Source organism: Helianthus annuus, chromosome 9 (genome assembly GCF_002127325.2).
Source record: "Helianthus annuus cultivar XRQ/B chromosome 9, HanXRQr2.0-SUNRISE, whole genome shotgun sequence".
NCBI classification, from domain to species: domain Eukaryota; kingdom Viridiplantae; phylum Streptophyta; class Magnoliopsida; order Asterales; family Asteraceae; genus Helianthus; species Helianthus annuus.
The window spans coordinates 84,163,026-84,178,694 of record NC_035441.2 but is presented as its reverse complement, the minus strand read 5'-3'; the positions used below and the strand labels follow the sequence as shown (position 1 = coordinate 84,178,694).

The 15,669-nt window shown below is 35.3% G+C and overlaps 1 protein-coding gene and 1 non-coding gene across 3 annotated transcripts; both read right to left on the bottom strand.

The window, feature by feature from the left end:
- Positions 1–1,356: 1,356 nt before the first annotated feature.
- Positions 1,357–6,249, bottom strand: LOC110877991. Of its 2 annotated transcripts, none has more exons than XM_022126237.2 (4): positions 5,888–6,248; positions 5,711–5,793; positions 4,780–4,982; positions 1,357–1,654 (listed from the first exon to the last, which is right to left on the bottom strand). In XM_022126237.2, exons 1-4 carry the CDS (start codon positions 6,157–6,159, stop codon positions 1,520–1,522), a joined length of 693 nt encoding a protein of 230 aa, XP_021981929.2. In that variant the 5' UTR covers positions 6,160–6,248; the 3' UTR covers positions 1,357–1,519. The 2 variants fall into 2 exon arrangements, with proteins under 2 accessions (XP_021981929.2, XP_021981930.2); XM_022126238.2 differs by having other exon boundaries at positions 1,383–1,654; positions 5,711–5,790; positions 5,888–6,249.
- A 5,677-nt stretch (positions 6,250–11,926) lies between these two features.
- Positions 11,927–12,032, bottom strand: LOC118482422. Its single transcript, XR_004868461.1, has one exon. It is a non-coding gene; the product is annotated as a small nucleolar RNA R71 (small nucleolar RNA).
- Between the last annotated feature and the right edge of the window lie 3,637 nt (positions 12,033–15,669).

Here is a 15,669-nt window from a genome sequence, read left to right as displayed (position 1 = left end):
ATAAACTACTATTAAACTTTAAACCAACCCCGCGAGGACTGTATCCCTGCTGACTCGGACTAACGGGTTGAGGGTGATCACTGCCTGGAAGGGGGCCCACCACTTTTTGCATTAATAACTTACTTAGTTATCTTTCAATATTAGACCTAGTGTGATTGTATCCTTGCTGAGTCAAACCACTTGGTTGAGGGTAACGTCGCTTTCACAAGAGGGACCTACTACTATAACTAAAATAATATCTTAAAATGCCCAAAGTGCGGAAATCATCGAAAGGGTACATGAAAGACAAGTCGGAACCAAGTAATTCTTTCTTGTATATTTGTTTTTATTTTATTTTATATTCTGTTTTAGTTTATCTTTTTATAGTTTTAAAAGTCTTATCTCAAAGTTTGGTTCGATTAGACGTTGACGATAAGCCGGTATTAAAAGCTTTTGTATCCTTGGACGACCTCGATATCTTGCCATCACTATACTACATCCGCGATGGGTGCACTTGCCCTAACGTGTGTGTGTAGAGTGATAGTAGAATATCGTGTTTTATAAATTTAAAACTTGAATTAGTTAGCATAAACAAGAGCTAAAAATATACTCAAATATAAATATACACTCGCACACGTCAGCTGGTAACACCGGGCCGGTTCTCATCAACAAACCAGCTATGTAGTTGACCGGAGGTTCGGCCGGTGGCCGGGGGTTAGGCTGGATGTTCGATAAAAGTTCAGACCATTCAAGATTTTTTTTCTAAGAATTGAGTAAACCCCTGAAATACACTATACGCTTTGATTAACCAGATCAACCTTCAATCCGCACAAAGTTGACAACAACTTCTAAGCCTTCGATTGCGAATCAGATTTCGTGAGACAATGACATCTAGAACAATAGAAGATAAAGAGGTAGAAAAGATTTGCTAGGTAGTGATGGAGCACTTGGCAGTTGGGATGAGAGCAGGTATCAAAATGTAGAAGACAAAGTGCAGTCGCATCCGGAACAAATCACGTTTCTATGTGAAAGAAACAAAGTGGTAAACTTTATGTAACCTAAAGGCTTAAAATGGGCTCTATAATATATAATGGGATCTTTTTAGGAAGACATAAAGAATTAGAAAGCTAATAAAACGGGCTGTATAGTGGCCCACTGGTACCAATATAATTATAAATAAAATGTTTAGGCATTCAGTTCTTAAATCCGGTTCAACCATTGAAACACTAAGACGTCCAGTTTAACGTCCGGTCCAGTTATAAAAACATTGTTATTTTCTCTTGTTCATCACAAAGTTATATTGGTGAACGATTTGTGCAACTATTTTGGAAATGTTCACAAGAAAAAAATTAAACAATGACAAAATGTTTCCACTTATACTAGAAATTAACTTTTTCATATAAAATATGTTAACAATCAATCACTTATTTAAATAAACAAACAAAGTGAACTAGTTAATTACATTGCCAAACTTCAAGTGATTCACATGATCTTAGGTCAAACATTAAAAAGTTGACCATCTTTATTAATTTCAACCATTTTAATCCGCTTTTAACGACTTCGTTGTTGCTTCTTGGGTAGGCATTTCTTCCGTATCTACAACTAGTTTGGGAGCCTCCTTCTCTTTGGCTTCTTTCAGAATCATTGACTCTAATTTATTTTCAACTTCTTCCACCTGCTCCATTATGATATATATAAACTTAGGATTAGGATCAAATACAAAGGATCCTAATTGTAAGAAGTGTAAGAAGGATTTATAGAATGACAAGTGTCCAATAACCTAAAAAAACCCACTACACAAAAAAACCCACTACAAAGAAAAAAAAAAAAAAAAAAAACCTTAAACATCCACCACCACCAAAAACCTAAACCCCCACCCCCCCCCCACACACATCACCCACCCCCTAAAAATATATATATATATATATATATATATATATATATATATATATATATATATATATATATATATTTTTTTTTTTTTGCCGAGGGGGTGGGGGTTTAGGTTTTTGGGTAGGGGTGGGGGGTGGGTGTGGGTGTTTAGTTTTTTTTAGATTTTTTTTTAGGTTTTTGGGGGGTGGGGGGGGGTTAGGTTTTTTGGGGGTTTTTTTTGTGAGGTATAGTTTTTTTTTTTTTTTGCCGGGGGGTGGGGGGGGGGTGTTTAGGTTTTTTGGTTGGGGGGGGGGGTTTAGGTTTTTGGGTGGTGGTGGGTGTTTAGGTTTTTGGTGGTGATGTAGTGGGTTTAGTTTTAGGTTATTAGACACTTGTCACTCTATAAATCCTTCTTACACTTCTTACAATTAGAATACTTTGTAGAATAACTTGACTCTATAAACTTATATTTTCGAACTTAAAACAAATCGTCTTCTGAATCTGACTTTATAACTAAGTGAACTGTTTTTATTTAAATTAAAGCGGTTTATATTTATGTGTTCCAACTATATGTATAATTAAATGAATTGTATCTATTAAATTAATTTCGTTTGTATTTTTTACTTCCCATTTTAAATCCTTATACTAAAACTTTAATTGTTTAGTGCCAAATTTATTTATTTTCATTTTCGCTAATATGGCTAATTTCGTTATTTTTATAATTAGTTTATACCTAAATCATGGTATTTTTATGGAAGTACCTTTTTTTAAATCTGTATTAATAATTATTAGAAAATGGTATATAAATCATTGTCAAATATTAGCCCAAAAATAGAACAAATACATAAAACACAAAGTGATATTTCATTGATATAATAGAGGTCAACTCCTGAACAAGACAAATATCTTGTACGAAGGGTAGGCGATATCATAAGTTATTGACCTTTCAAATCAATGACTTAAAACTAGACGGTGGCATTTCAGTAATTATAAGATACAAACAATTAAAGCAACATAGAGAAAAGGGCATTCTGGTCCTTTATCAAGTGAATTACTTGCCCCATTACGTGATTACGTGATTTTGATTATCCAGTACCTGACTACGTGATTTTATACAACCATTACGTGATTTCATTATAGTATTTTATGTAAAACCCCACTAAGTGATTACATAATTACGTAACAATAGTTGACTGTGCATTATTACGTGACTACGTGATTTTAAATATCCATTTCGTGATTACGTGATTTCGTTATAGTATTTTATGTGAAATCATACTGAGTGATTACGTAGTTACATAAAAACAAAAAAAACATGTAATACATAATATTTCATATGAAATACCTAATATTCAGGTCTAATCGCGTATTAAGGATAAACTATATACAAAACATTAGCCAACTCAACCTATAGTAACCACATAATGTCATATATTAGAGATTTAATCACGTAATAATAAACAATCAAGTTCTTATTATTGAATGTGTAATAATACAATAAGCATAATTGTAATAACATCAGTTATAACAAATCATATTGAATGTGTAATCAGGTAATGGATTTAGATTGAATGTGTAATTACGTGATGGTTTATGTTGATTGTGTAATCACGTAATGAGTATTAAAAAATCACGTAGTCACATAATGAACTAATGAGTATTCAAAATCCTGTAAATTTCTTTTAAGAAAACTGTAGCAATACGCTGCTCGAATTAAAGAGAATGAAATGACCGTTAATACGGTATAATTTATTTTAATATTATCATATTAAAAAGTCATAGTTATTTGAAAATCAAGAGAGAAAGTTATTTAAATGAGAAAAAACTAAATCGAGTTACTAACATTTGTCCTCTTCTCACACCTGATCCACCCACTAATCATATAATATTTGTTTATTTTCGTAAATAATGAACGTAATTTGGTAATATCTTGTTACATTATTTAATAACTCGTCTTACAAGTGGGAAAAGGTATATTAACTTACGATGCACATGCAACCAATTGGTTAAAAAAATAATTAAAATATATAGGCTTACAGGTTCCACTTGTAATATATACTAAATGGAGAAAATAATAATTTTAAACAAACGATATTTGAATATAAAGAATGTTGTTTTCAAAGTAAAACGGTAGAATTAATTTAGTTTATTATCGTACTGTAAAACTATACCAAATAAATACTTTAGTTTAAATACAACTTAATGTTTAACAACACTTGTACCAGAATCTCCGGGAGGAAATAAACACAATTGCGTACTTAATTTTTTTTAATTAACAAACGACAGTAATTAAAAATATTAAATTGATTGATAAAGGTAATATCATTAAAAAATTATGAAAAACAAAAAGTAAATGAACGGGCTTAATTTCATTGCTCACATGAGGGCTAGATATTTTATTTGTTTTGCATGTTCTTATAAAAAATAAGAAGTAAACGGCTAAAATCGTCCATGAGATTTGAACACTTTTGCCATTTTCGTCCGAAAAGTTTTTTTTTCTCGACTTTATCACTTGGGTTTCACAAAAGTTGTCAGATCTATCCATTTTTTAACACCATTAAAAACTAACGTTAAATGATGATGTTTATTTTGGATGGATGATGGATCCGGCAAGTGCCCAAAACGTAGTAAAAGTGATTTTTTTTTTTAATTTTATTTTTATATGGCAATATCATACTAATCATAAATATAAAAAAACGCTTATTATTATGCTTAATTTTTTTTTTAATAAAAATGTCATATGAAAAAGTCATGGACATTTTCAATTTGTGCAAAACATCCATAATCACAAAAATATATATAAAAACATAAAAATAAACTTTTTCTCTGCAATTTTTTTAGTTTACTTTTTTGCAATTGCATAAATAAGAAAATTTAGATTATTCAAACAATAAATATTGAGGAGGTATCAAGGTTTAGTAATCAAACCTTATCGATGATATCATTGGCGATATGAGCACTCTTGGCAACTCCTTCAACAAGTTCATCAACAGCTTCCATAGTTTTTCTAATGCTGCTATTTTCTGGAAGATCGTCTGTAATATTATCAATGACGTTGTCTACTTTTTCAGCCACCGCCTCGATAGTTTCCATTATATACTCAGCCGTGTTGACCACATTGTCCACCTTATCTGCAGATTTTTAGATTGAAATGGTTAAAAATTTAGTTACAACAAAAATTATCTATAATATTCATGCTCTGGTTTTGATAGAAACATGTGACCACAACGTTAAAGGAAACGGTTTGCTTTTGGATGTTTGAATAGTTAATTTTTGTTTCTTTTAAAATATGGAAGTTTGTCTTAAATTTTTTAAAATGATTAAGTAATATGATAAATATTAAAATAATAATAATAATAATAACAATAATAATAATAATAATAATAATAATAATAATAATAATAATAAAACTGAAAGGTTAGACGGCCGAATCAATTTACACGACCAATTTGCTTCAATATAAACAACTTAATTAACCGGTTTTACCGTTTTATGAAGTTAATGAAAGACCTAATATCTTTTTTTGACCGGTAAGGAACGACGTGCAAACCACCGTAACATCGGGTGTTATGGCCAGCGTCGACTACTCGACCGCCACCAGGCCCTTGGCTCTCCCAGATGCGCGGAAACCCGACCTCCACCCGCCCGAAGGCAAGACAGTGGAATAATCAGTAAAACCTTGCCTCCCATTCAAGACGAACTGGCGCCACCCATATGCCATAGAAAATAATGGAGAGAGTGGGAGTCGAATCTAACTCACAAGGAACATCAAGTCTTTTCCCCAACCACTCCCCGCTACCTCATTGACCAAAGACCTAATATGTGATGCAAGCAATATTAGACAACAATTTATTCTTACTCTTTATTTGAAGTAATGGCCCCCATTTATGCGTGCAAAAGGGTAAAACAAATGTAAACACGATACCCACAATCCAATTTCTTCTGAAAATAAAAACAAACAAAAAAATAACATGCTAAGGTTGATGTCAAGGCATAGTCGAAAATAAACGAAAAATGGAGATTTATCGATGCTTACATGGAACCGGAAGGCGATCCAGAAGGAAGAGGAACCCCGGGAGGTGGAGTGATGTTGTTGCGTATAACAAAGCTTTTTCGCGGTATCGTCTTCATTGGATCATACTGCAAGCTTCTGCTACTGAAGCCATGACAGCTATAAGATGAATGATCCTTGTTGTTTGAGAATGATGCTTGGGATGTTGGATTATATGAGAAAGATGTAAAGTTAAGACTTGGCCGTGTTGTTGATATGGATGAACCGACGATCAATCTCGACATAGATATTGACATTTCTTGGCTTTCTTTTCTTCTGGTTTCTAGTATTGTTTTGATGGAGTTATTGTAGGGTTTGAATATATTTGCATGTGTGTGTATGATTGTCATATGTGTGTGTATATATATGCGCGTTTGTTCAGAGAGAGAGACGCAAAGATGTTGAATATGAAGAAAGGGTCAATGAATAGGAGCCAATTACACGATGTTAATTATCTTATGGTCAACCATGGAGGTTTCTTGTCACATGCAGCATGCTATTGTTATTTTACCATGTGGTTTTGAATTTAATATCTCTATTGAACTTACTTTGCTACTTCCCTCTACCATCATGGCTTACAGATAATTGGCTACCAGAGAATCATTGGGTCAACCAATCTTCTTAAATTAGGGGCTGCTTGTAAGTTTTCCTTCCACTTGGCTATCTAATTGACCGGTGCCAATATATAAGGAGGAATGGAAAAAAAAAAAAAAACCTTTATAAAAACACCAAATAATATTTTTATTTTTTCTAAAAAAAATATGAAATGTAACATACATATATTTTAATATTTTTATAAAAGAAAAACAAAACAACGCCGAGTAGTTTATTTTTTAAAAAATGTAAAAAATTTCATGTTACATAATATATATGTCCAAAAAAACGTAACATACAAATTTTGAACACGTTTTTTAAAAAAAAACTAGTAAGCGCTTTTTACATTTATGTTAGATTTCCTGTTTTTTAAGAAAAAAATAAAAATGTTATATAGGGTTTTCATGAGTTTTCTCTACTCAAGTGGGTTTTCGTTTTATCTTTCACACACACACACACACATATGTGTATGTGTGTGTAAAAGATAAACCGAAAACTCATATGAGTTAAACAAACTCAGAAAACTTCAATTCGGGTGTTTAAATTTCCAATTAACCAAAATCAAGTCACTTGGAGCACCGTTTCGAGACAAGTTTTACATCAATGGACTCGTATCGTCGTTCTAATAAAAAGCCCTAAAAAATCTGTTTGTAATTTGGAATAAGCTTAACTCCGTTAAGTTTTTTTAACGGGGGACCATTGTAGGAAAAATAGGTGAAAGGTGGGACTGGTGGAGGGAATATATTCTGAGGAGGTACTATTAATGGCCAATAAGGTCTATGTGGGATTATTACAGGCCAATTTCCTTTTTTTTATGCCAGAGGTTTAAAATTTGTCCTTTCGGTTTCTTGATATTTAATTTTATAGTTTTCCCATGAAAACTTATTTTTGAAAGGTTTTGCATTAAATGACTGTTGTTTTTAAATATGAATTTATATGTTTATATTAAATGTACAGGTTTTTGCCTCCTAGATTAGTTTAAGGGTACAATGAAATTAAATCTGACCTTTGGGCTGTTAGCTATTTCACTATATAATATCATCGTCAGTTCACATGTTTTCCATCATGTTTTACTACCAACATATCCTTCTTTCACATCAGTTGAGTAATATATAACTTAAAATATCATCATACACTTCTGCAGACTCGGTGATTTAAAGCAGCGCTTTATCAAGCAAGTTAACGATCACGTATATGAGGATAAGGCTACTCTTCAAGAGCTGAAGAGGTGTTTTGATGGACTATATCTTGGTATGTTCACGAGAGACCAGGTTTCCAGAAACCTGATGGCGATGCCTTCAACTTCCGTACATGACCTTTGTGTTGTCAATAATATAGAGTGCGGTGATAGAGACGTGGAGTTCATGGCGATGCTCCAAGATATACATAGAGAAGTTCAGTACTTGATGGAGTTGAAGCTAAAATTTCTTAATTCTTGATGTTAGATTCTTAAATTTCTTGGTGTATATGTTAGATTTTAAAGTTTCGTTGTTCAGTATTTGATGTAATTGTTGATCTTTTAATGTCATAAATAAATTTTAATTCTATTAAACTTTGTGGAGCATTTTATTTTTACTAATTTTAGCATGAACAGTTGTTTGAGTCGATGAAGAACTGTAAAGGTCTGTCAATGTTAAAGTTTACCAAAAGAGAACATCTGCTTGAAATCATCGTCTGCTGATGATGAAAGCATTATAATCTCTTCTGAACATCAAAAGCCCATTCTTAAAAATAGCTATTTAAAAAAAATTCAAAAATCCTTAAAAGTCTGTTGAGAACAACTGTTTTTGAAACATCTGTTTGGCTAAAAATTCATCCACTGCTGAAAGGTATTGTCTGTTCTCATAAGTTCTGTTTTATCTAACGACTGTTGACTTGCTACTGTTGCCAACATCTGTTGTTGCCCAACAGTGGTTTCCAAACAACTGTCATCCATTATCACAACAGAGGTTCTGAAGTGGGCAGATGTGAGCCATCAGATCTTTGTAAAATGTCTTTAGAATATCAAAAGTCTATTCTTAAAAAATAGCTATTTTTTAAAATATTTTGAAATATCCTTAAAAGTTTGTTGAAACAACTGTTTTTCAAACCTCTATTTCTCTAAAAATTCTTGTGACATAAGAAAAGCTGATGTAGCAGCCATAGAGGCTGTCCAACGACGCTTTTTCTTATGTCATTATTGCATCATAAGTCTTAATACATAAAATTGCTTTAAAATCTATTTAAAACACTGACATCGAACCTCTGCCCATATACATGTATTCATGCATAAGATTTTATCTATAGAGTATTGTCTGGTGTTGCAGATTTTGATTTGGTTTTTGAGAGGATAGGTTTTTAAAAGACATTTTTTGATGATGTTTAGAATCAAACAAATCAGTCTTTTATAGTATTTGTTGATGTTTTGAATCAACATTTGTTTGGCTAAAAATTCATCCACTGCTGAAAGGTATTGTCTGTTTTCATAAGTTCTGTTTATCCTAACAACTGTTGACTTACCACTGTTTCCAACATCTGTTGTTGCCCAACAAAGGTTTCCAACATCTGTGTCCGATGAAGTGGTAGAAGCATGCGTTTTGCCATGTAGAGTATTGTTGGTGTTTAAATGAAGAGGTTTTTTTATTATTTTTTATGCCAGAGGTTTAAAATTTGTCCTTTCGATTTCTTGATATTTAATTTTATAGTTTTCCAATGCAATTTTATTTTTGAAATGTTTTGCATTAAATGATTGTTGTTTTTAAATGGCTGCTGATATTTATTTTATATTTTTAAATATGAATTTATATGTTTATATTAAAAGTCTGTTGAAAACAATTGTTTTCAAACCTCTATTTGACTAAAAATTCATCCAGTGCTGAAGGGTATTGTCTGTTCTCATAAGTTCTGTTGAAATTAATGACGGGTGGTCCATTGGACAACCCTTAAGCACGTTAAAAGATGAAATAATCCTTCACTTAATCGTGTAATTATCTTGAATTAGATAAATACCGTTGCTTATGTTTCAGGTGCGGTTCGGGAGCTAAAAGATGGATTAAATGCAGCTTTAGAGACTTTGGTGATGAACGGGTCGAGCGTGGAACAAGAGACAAAACAAAGAAGACAAGTCAGCTCACCACCGTAAATTACGGTCCTACCGTAATTTACGGTGGACCTGGATTTCATCTGTTCCCCACCGTAAATCAGTCTCTAGACATCGTAACATTTTATTGTCCACCGTAATTTACGGTGGAGCCGTAAATTACGGTGGTGTCTGACGGAAAAAGTGTAACTGCCACAATTAAGTTAGTTTGATGGTGTCTTTTCATCATTCTTCATCATTGGACGGTTTTGGAACTCACTAGGGGCGAATTTGGCTGTGCTTGCTTGGTTTTGAACAATTTCTAACATTCAGTTTGTGTTTATGATTCCTATGAACATTAGATTTGTTGGTATGATGATTCACCAAACTATGTCCGGCTAAACTTTTCCGTGATCATCTTAGGTGAAGGTTTCTTTTGAACTTTTGTGTGTTTATTTCTGAATTTCTAGAATGATAACTTGCATTGCTTGAATATCATGGTGTATGTTTGATTGCTTGTAACTTGTTAATCGATATTGCAATTTCTAGTCTTAATCGTACGTTCTTGGTGACGTTGGCAATCGAGATATCACGGGAAGGGTTAGGGTTGGTTATTGATTAATTGGTCATCGGGAAACAACCTCGCGTTTATTTAATCCGAGTACTTTGTTCCCTTTTATCACTTCAATTATCTATACACGAGTTATGTCTATGTAACTCTTTCTAGTTGGAATTACACACAATTGTTTAAAGAAACTGAAACCTAAGATGGTCATTGTTCTCTCCTAATTTGTTTTACAACCAACATTTGATTTGCAACTAGTTTTTAATTTAGTATTCTGAAACAACAATCCAAACTCTTGAATTTTAAATTCTGCAATTTTAGTTTAATAGTAGTTTAAGTACAAAGCTATACAACCGACATACCTTCCACATACTACCTGAGTTCGATACCCTCTTACCACTAACTATAGTTGTTTTGGGGATTAAATTTGATAGTGACCACGACATCACGTCAAATTTTGGCGCCGTTGCCGGGGAGTAGTGCGCAACGTGTGTTAGTTTAATAGTTTTGTTTTGTTATTTTCGGGTTTACGTTGGTTGTGTTTAGTGTGCAGGTACTTCAGGTGTATGCATACTAGAGGCTCTCACAGGTCATCACCGCTATCGTTTGATCCGGAAATTGAAAGAACGCTAAGACAAAACAGAGTTTTAGTACGAGAAAACAAAATCGTCGGTTCACCCACTTCACCCATCACACCGAGAAACATCATGGCTGATTCTCAAATTCCACCTACAACGGGTCAATCATCCTCACCCTTTATACCTACTTCCACCCAACCATCACCAAATACCACATTACCTAATACCACCGCTGAATTTACACCATCCAATGTCACCCAACCAATCACCACTCAAACTGAGCCTACCATCACTTACAATCCATCCACCACAATCCTACCATTATCTCACTTCTTTCCCCCAACTACGGGTCAATCATCATCCACCTTCACAATTGCACCAAATTCAACTATTGTGCATACAACTTCATCCTTTAGACCACAACAATCGGGTTTTCAGTATTCGACCATCCCATTTGGGCAAACTTCGGGAATTCAAGGAGATGGTTATGATGAGGGATTTGAAGATTTTGAGGGGTATGATGATGATGGGTACGCTTATGGAGGTTATGGTGATCAAGGGGAGTTTGGGTATGTGCAAAGTCAATCTCAAGGGATGGCAAGTGTTGGTGGAATGCCACAACAACAACTTATACCACAACACATTCGGCCAAGACCACAAGGGCCACCAATGCAACCACCTATTCCATTGCAACAAGTCCGGCCACAACATGTACAACAACAATTTCAAAGACCACCTCAACGCCCACCGATGCGACAACAACAATTTCAACAACCAATCGCACCACAAGGGCAAGTACCAAGGCCAAATGGTCCTATTATTCCAAGAGGTAGGTATGGTGTACCAAGGAGACACCTTAGAGAAAATGTGAGGGGCATTGAAGCACATTTTCGGCCGGTAATCACGCAAAACCCTTCACCGGTAGTCATTCCTCATAATGATCAAGGGAAAACATTTGAAGTAAGAACCAACTCTTTGCAAAGTTTACCAAAGTACAAGGGGTTGGCAACGGAGGAGCCTTATTTTCATTTAGAGGCTTATGACTCGATTTGCAACACTCTTGGGAGTCAAGGGTTTTCAGCCGACGATATTAAATTGGTTTTGTTCCAATTTTCATTGGAAGAGAAGGCGAAAAATGGTTATACACGTTACCTTCGGCATCCATATATACATGGGGGAGATGCAACAAACTTTCTTGGATGAGTTTTACACCGCCCAGAAGACCAACGATGCAAGGAAGGGGTTGAGAAGCTTCCAACAACAACATGGTGAGATGTTTCATGAGGCGTTCGAGCGTTTCAATATGATGATTAAAAATTGCCCTCACCATGGAATTGAATTGTGGGAGTTGATGAATGCCTTTCACGAGGGGTTGAGTGCCGAAGATGCACGTGATTTGATGTCTATCACCGGTGGGACTTTTGGAACAAACTATGAGAACGATGATTGGGAGTTCTTGGAAAGCATGGCAACTACATCAAAGAGGAAAGCTCAAGCCTCAAGAAGAGCCCGACCGACCACTACCCGACCTCAAGTGCACGCCATAGATGATGGTAATGCTAAAAGCACTAACCAAATTTATGATGTTTGTGCTTTGTGTAATGAAATAGGTCATGCGCCTGAAAATTGCCAAGGGGTGTTGGAAGGGCAATACGAAGAAGTCCATGCGGTTCAAGGTCAAGGAGGAGGTGGTAGGAACTACAACAACATGAACTCTAATACCTACCACCCCGGGTTGAGGAACCACCCGAATTTTAGATATAGGAACCTTTCAAATCAAGCAAACCCGAATTTCCAAGGGAACCAAGGATTTCAAAGGCAATATCAAACGGGTCAAAGCTTTTCGGGTGGAAATGAGATGATGGAGATGTTGAAGGCGATGCAAAGTGAAATGCAACGAATGAATCAACGTGATGAGGTTCGGATGCAAAAGGACGAGGTTCGTGACAAAAGCATCCAATCGTTGACCACTCAAATGGGTCAACTTGCGAGTGACGTGGCGATTTTAAAGAAAGCAAAAGGCCAGCTACCGAGTGATATGGTGCCAAATCCCAAGAACATAAAAAGCATTAACATCAATGTGGTAAGCACCGTTCCTAGTACCGAATTTAATGAAAAATGTCTAACTTCTTCGTGTCAAGTGAATGCAGGTTTGGAAAAAGATGCCGAAGTCGAGAATGATAAAGAGTATGGAGTGCCAATTGTGCCTATCCGTGTGCGAAAATTAAAAATCCCTCACGCATTGTTGGACTACGGGGCAAGTGTGAGTGTGCTACCAAGCGATTTATACGATATGTACGACTTTGGTCCACTCGAAGGTATAGACACCATGGTGAGCTTAGCGGATGGAAGTTGGAGGCGTCCACGGGGAATGGTTAGGAATGTTAAGATTCAGTTGGGAGAATTTGAATACCCGGTGGATTTCCTAGTTTTGGACTATGCTTCTACCAATGTGGCATCACAACAAAGGGTAATTTTAGGTCGACCGTTTCTATACGCAGCAAATGCTCAAATTAATTGTAGAGACGAGATTATTACCATGACCGAAAAGAACCGTAGGTTGTATTTTGATGTTCAAACTAGAGAGATTAGTTATGAGTCCATTGAGAGGAAGGGTGATGAGTCTAGTGACTGTATGAAAAATGTGTTACCACGAATGAGAAAAAAACACCCACCGGACCGTGAAGAAACATATATGGGTGCGAGCAAGAGTGTATTTGATTACCCACCGAGTCAAAATGAGACGGATGCATTTTGCCCAATGACAAGCTACAGTGGGGGAGGTGATAGGAACCGATTCTTTGAGCCACCATAAATGGTGGTGGTACGGTCTGGCTGAAGACCTGAAAACTTAGCGCTGCTCGGGAGGCAACCTGAGGTTTTTCACTGAGCTTGTTATTTCTTTAGTGTTCTTTGTTTCAGGGTCATGACAACACTCAAGTGTGGGGAAGATGTGCGGATATTTGTGTGAAGGTGGTGATAGGAAATTGGATCATTTACAATATCTATTGTGTCAAACTTCACCAGGTCGATGTACTCTTTCCTTAGTCTTGTTGTGTTCTTTAGTTTTGAAATATTGGTAGTTAGTTGTTTGCTTTTGTTTATGATTGGGAGGTTGGGTGATGTAGTGTGTGATTTTATGTTGGGTTGGTGCTTGTTGGTGGTGTCATGTTTTAAAAAAAGAAGAAAAACATAAATAAATTATAAAATGAAAAATCCAAAAAGAAATTTGGGGTTTGAGTGAAGAAGTTTTTGTTGATGTTGAATGAATTTAGTGATCAAAGCCTCCTAAAACCATACATTGGGGTCAATGTATCCCAAGTGTGGGGATGGGGGGAATTTTTGAAGATTTTGAAAATTTTAAATCAAGCGATGTGAAAATTTGAACGCCCTAATTTAACCCCAAATAATGCACCGGCAACCCTTGATAACTTTTTCATTCTTGGTGAGAATTGCAGCCACACTTGTATATAAATAATGCTTATCTTTGATGAGAGTGGCTAAGGGTGGGGGTGCATTAGAACTTGTGCTTGAATGTGATTTGAGTCCTTAGTTAGACATGAATGCGAAAAGGATAAGGGCATCTAGGTAGCCTCGTCTTTAGTGTGTGTGAGTGTGGGATTTGGGGGGTTGGACCTCATAAGTTATATATATGAGCATGGTTGCGAGAGGGGCGGGGGTTTGGACATTTAGTTGCCCAATTTTGTGCTTAAAAGCCTATCATTTGTTACCCCTAGCTACTTACCTAAAAATTTACCCAACTTGACCCGGTTTTATAGTGATTAGTGATTGTTTAGTAGTATGTAATTTTATTTGATGTTATGTTGAAAGTTTTATGTTAAAAAAAAAAATCTGAAAAAAAAAATTAGAAAAGAAAAAAAAAGAGAAAAAGCAATGGAAAATAAAAAAAAATGAAAAAAAATGAAAAAAAATGAAAAAGAAAAAAAAATGATGTTCAGTTGTCTTGTATATAGTAGTTTAAGTTTGGTATTTGTTAGTTTGTTTCATTCTGTAATAAAAGACCGGGTCAAGTTTTCGCTACTTCATATATATTCCATTTCCTACCTATACACCTAGCCGCGTTACAACCTTGAAGTCCCTTTGATTTGCATTCATGTTTGACCCATTTTAGGAGAATGATCGATTTAGGTACAAGCTTATGATTGTGCAACCACCCGTTTGCCTAGTGTGTGTCTAGCTTATCTTTGCTAGTTTTCACTTGTAGCCGAGAGGAGAGATTTAGAGAGGGGTGCATTGCTTGGGTGTTAAAAAGGGGTTAGTAAAAAGATTGCATGTTTTGCTTAGGTTAATTTGATCACTTGTTTTGAAATTGATTTGATGAGTTGCTTGGGACAAGCAACGGTTAAGTATGGGGATGTGACGGGTGGTCCATTGGACAACCCTTAAGCATGTTAAAAGATGAAATAATCCTTCACTTAATCGTGTAATTATCTTGAATTAGATAACTACGGTTGCTTATGTTTCAGGTGCGGTTCGGGAGCTAAAAGATGGATTAAATGCAGCTTTAGAGACTTTGGTGATGAACGGGTCGAGCGTGGAACAAGAGACAAAACAAAGAAGACAAGTCAGCTCACCACCGTAAATTACGGTCCTACCGTAATTTACGGTGGACCTGGATTTCATCTGTTCCCCACCGTAAATCAGTCTCTAGACATCGTAACATTTTATTGTCCACCGTAATTTACGGTGGAGCCGTAAATTACGGTGGTGTCTGACGGAAAAAGTGTAACTGCCACAATTAAGTTAGTTTGATGGTGTCTTTTCATCATTCTTCATCATTGGACGGTTTTGGAACTCACTAGGGGCGAATTTGGCTGTGCTTGCTTGGTTTTGAACAATTTCTAACATTCAGTTTGTGTTTATGATTCCTATGAACATTAGATTTGCTTGGTTTTGAACAATTTCTAACATGCAATTTTAGTTTAATAGTAGTTTAAGTACAAAGCTATAC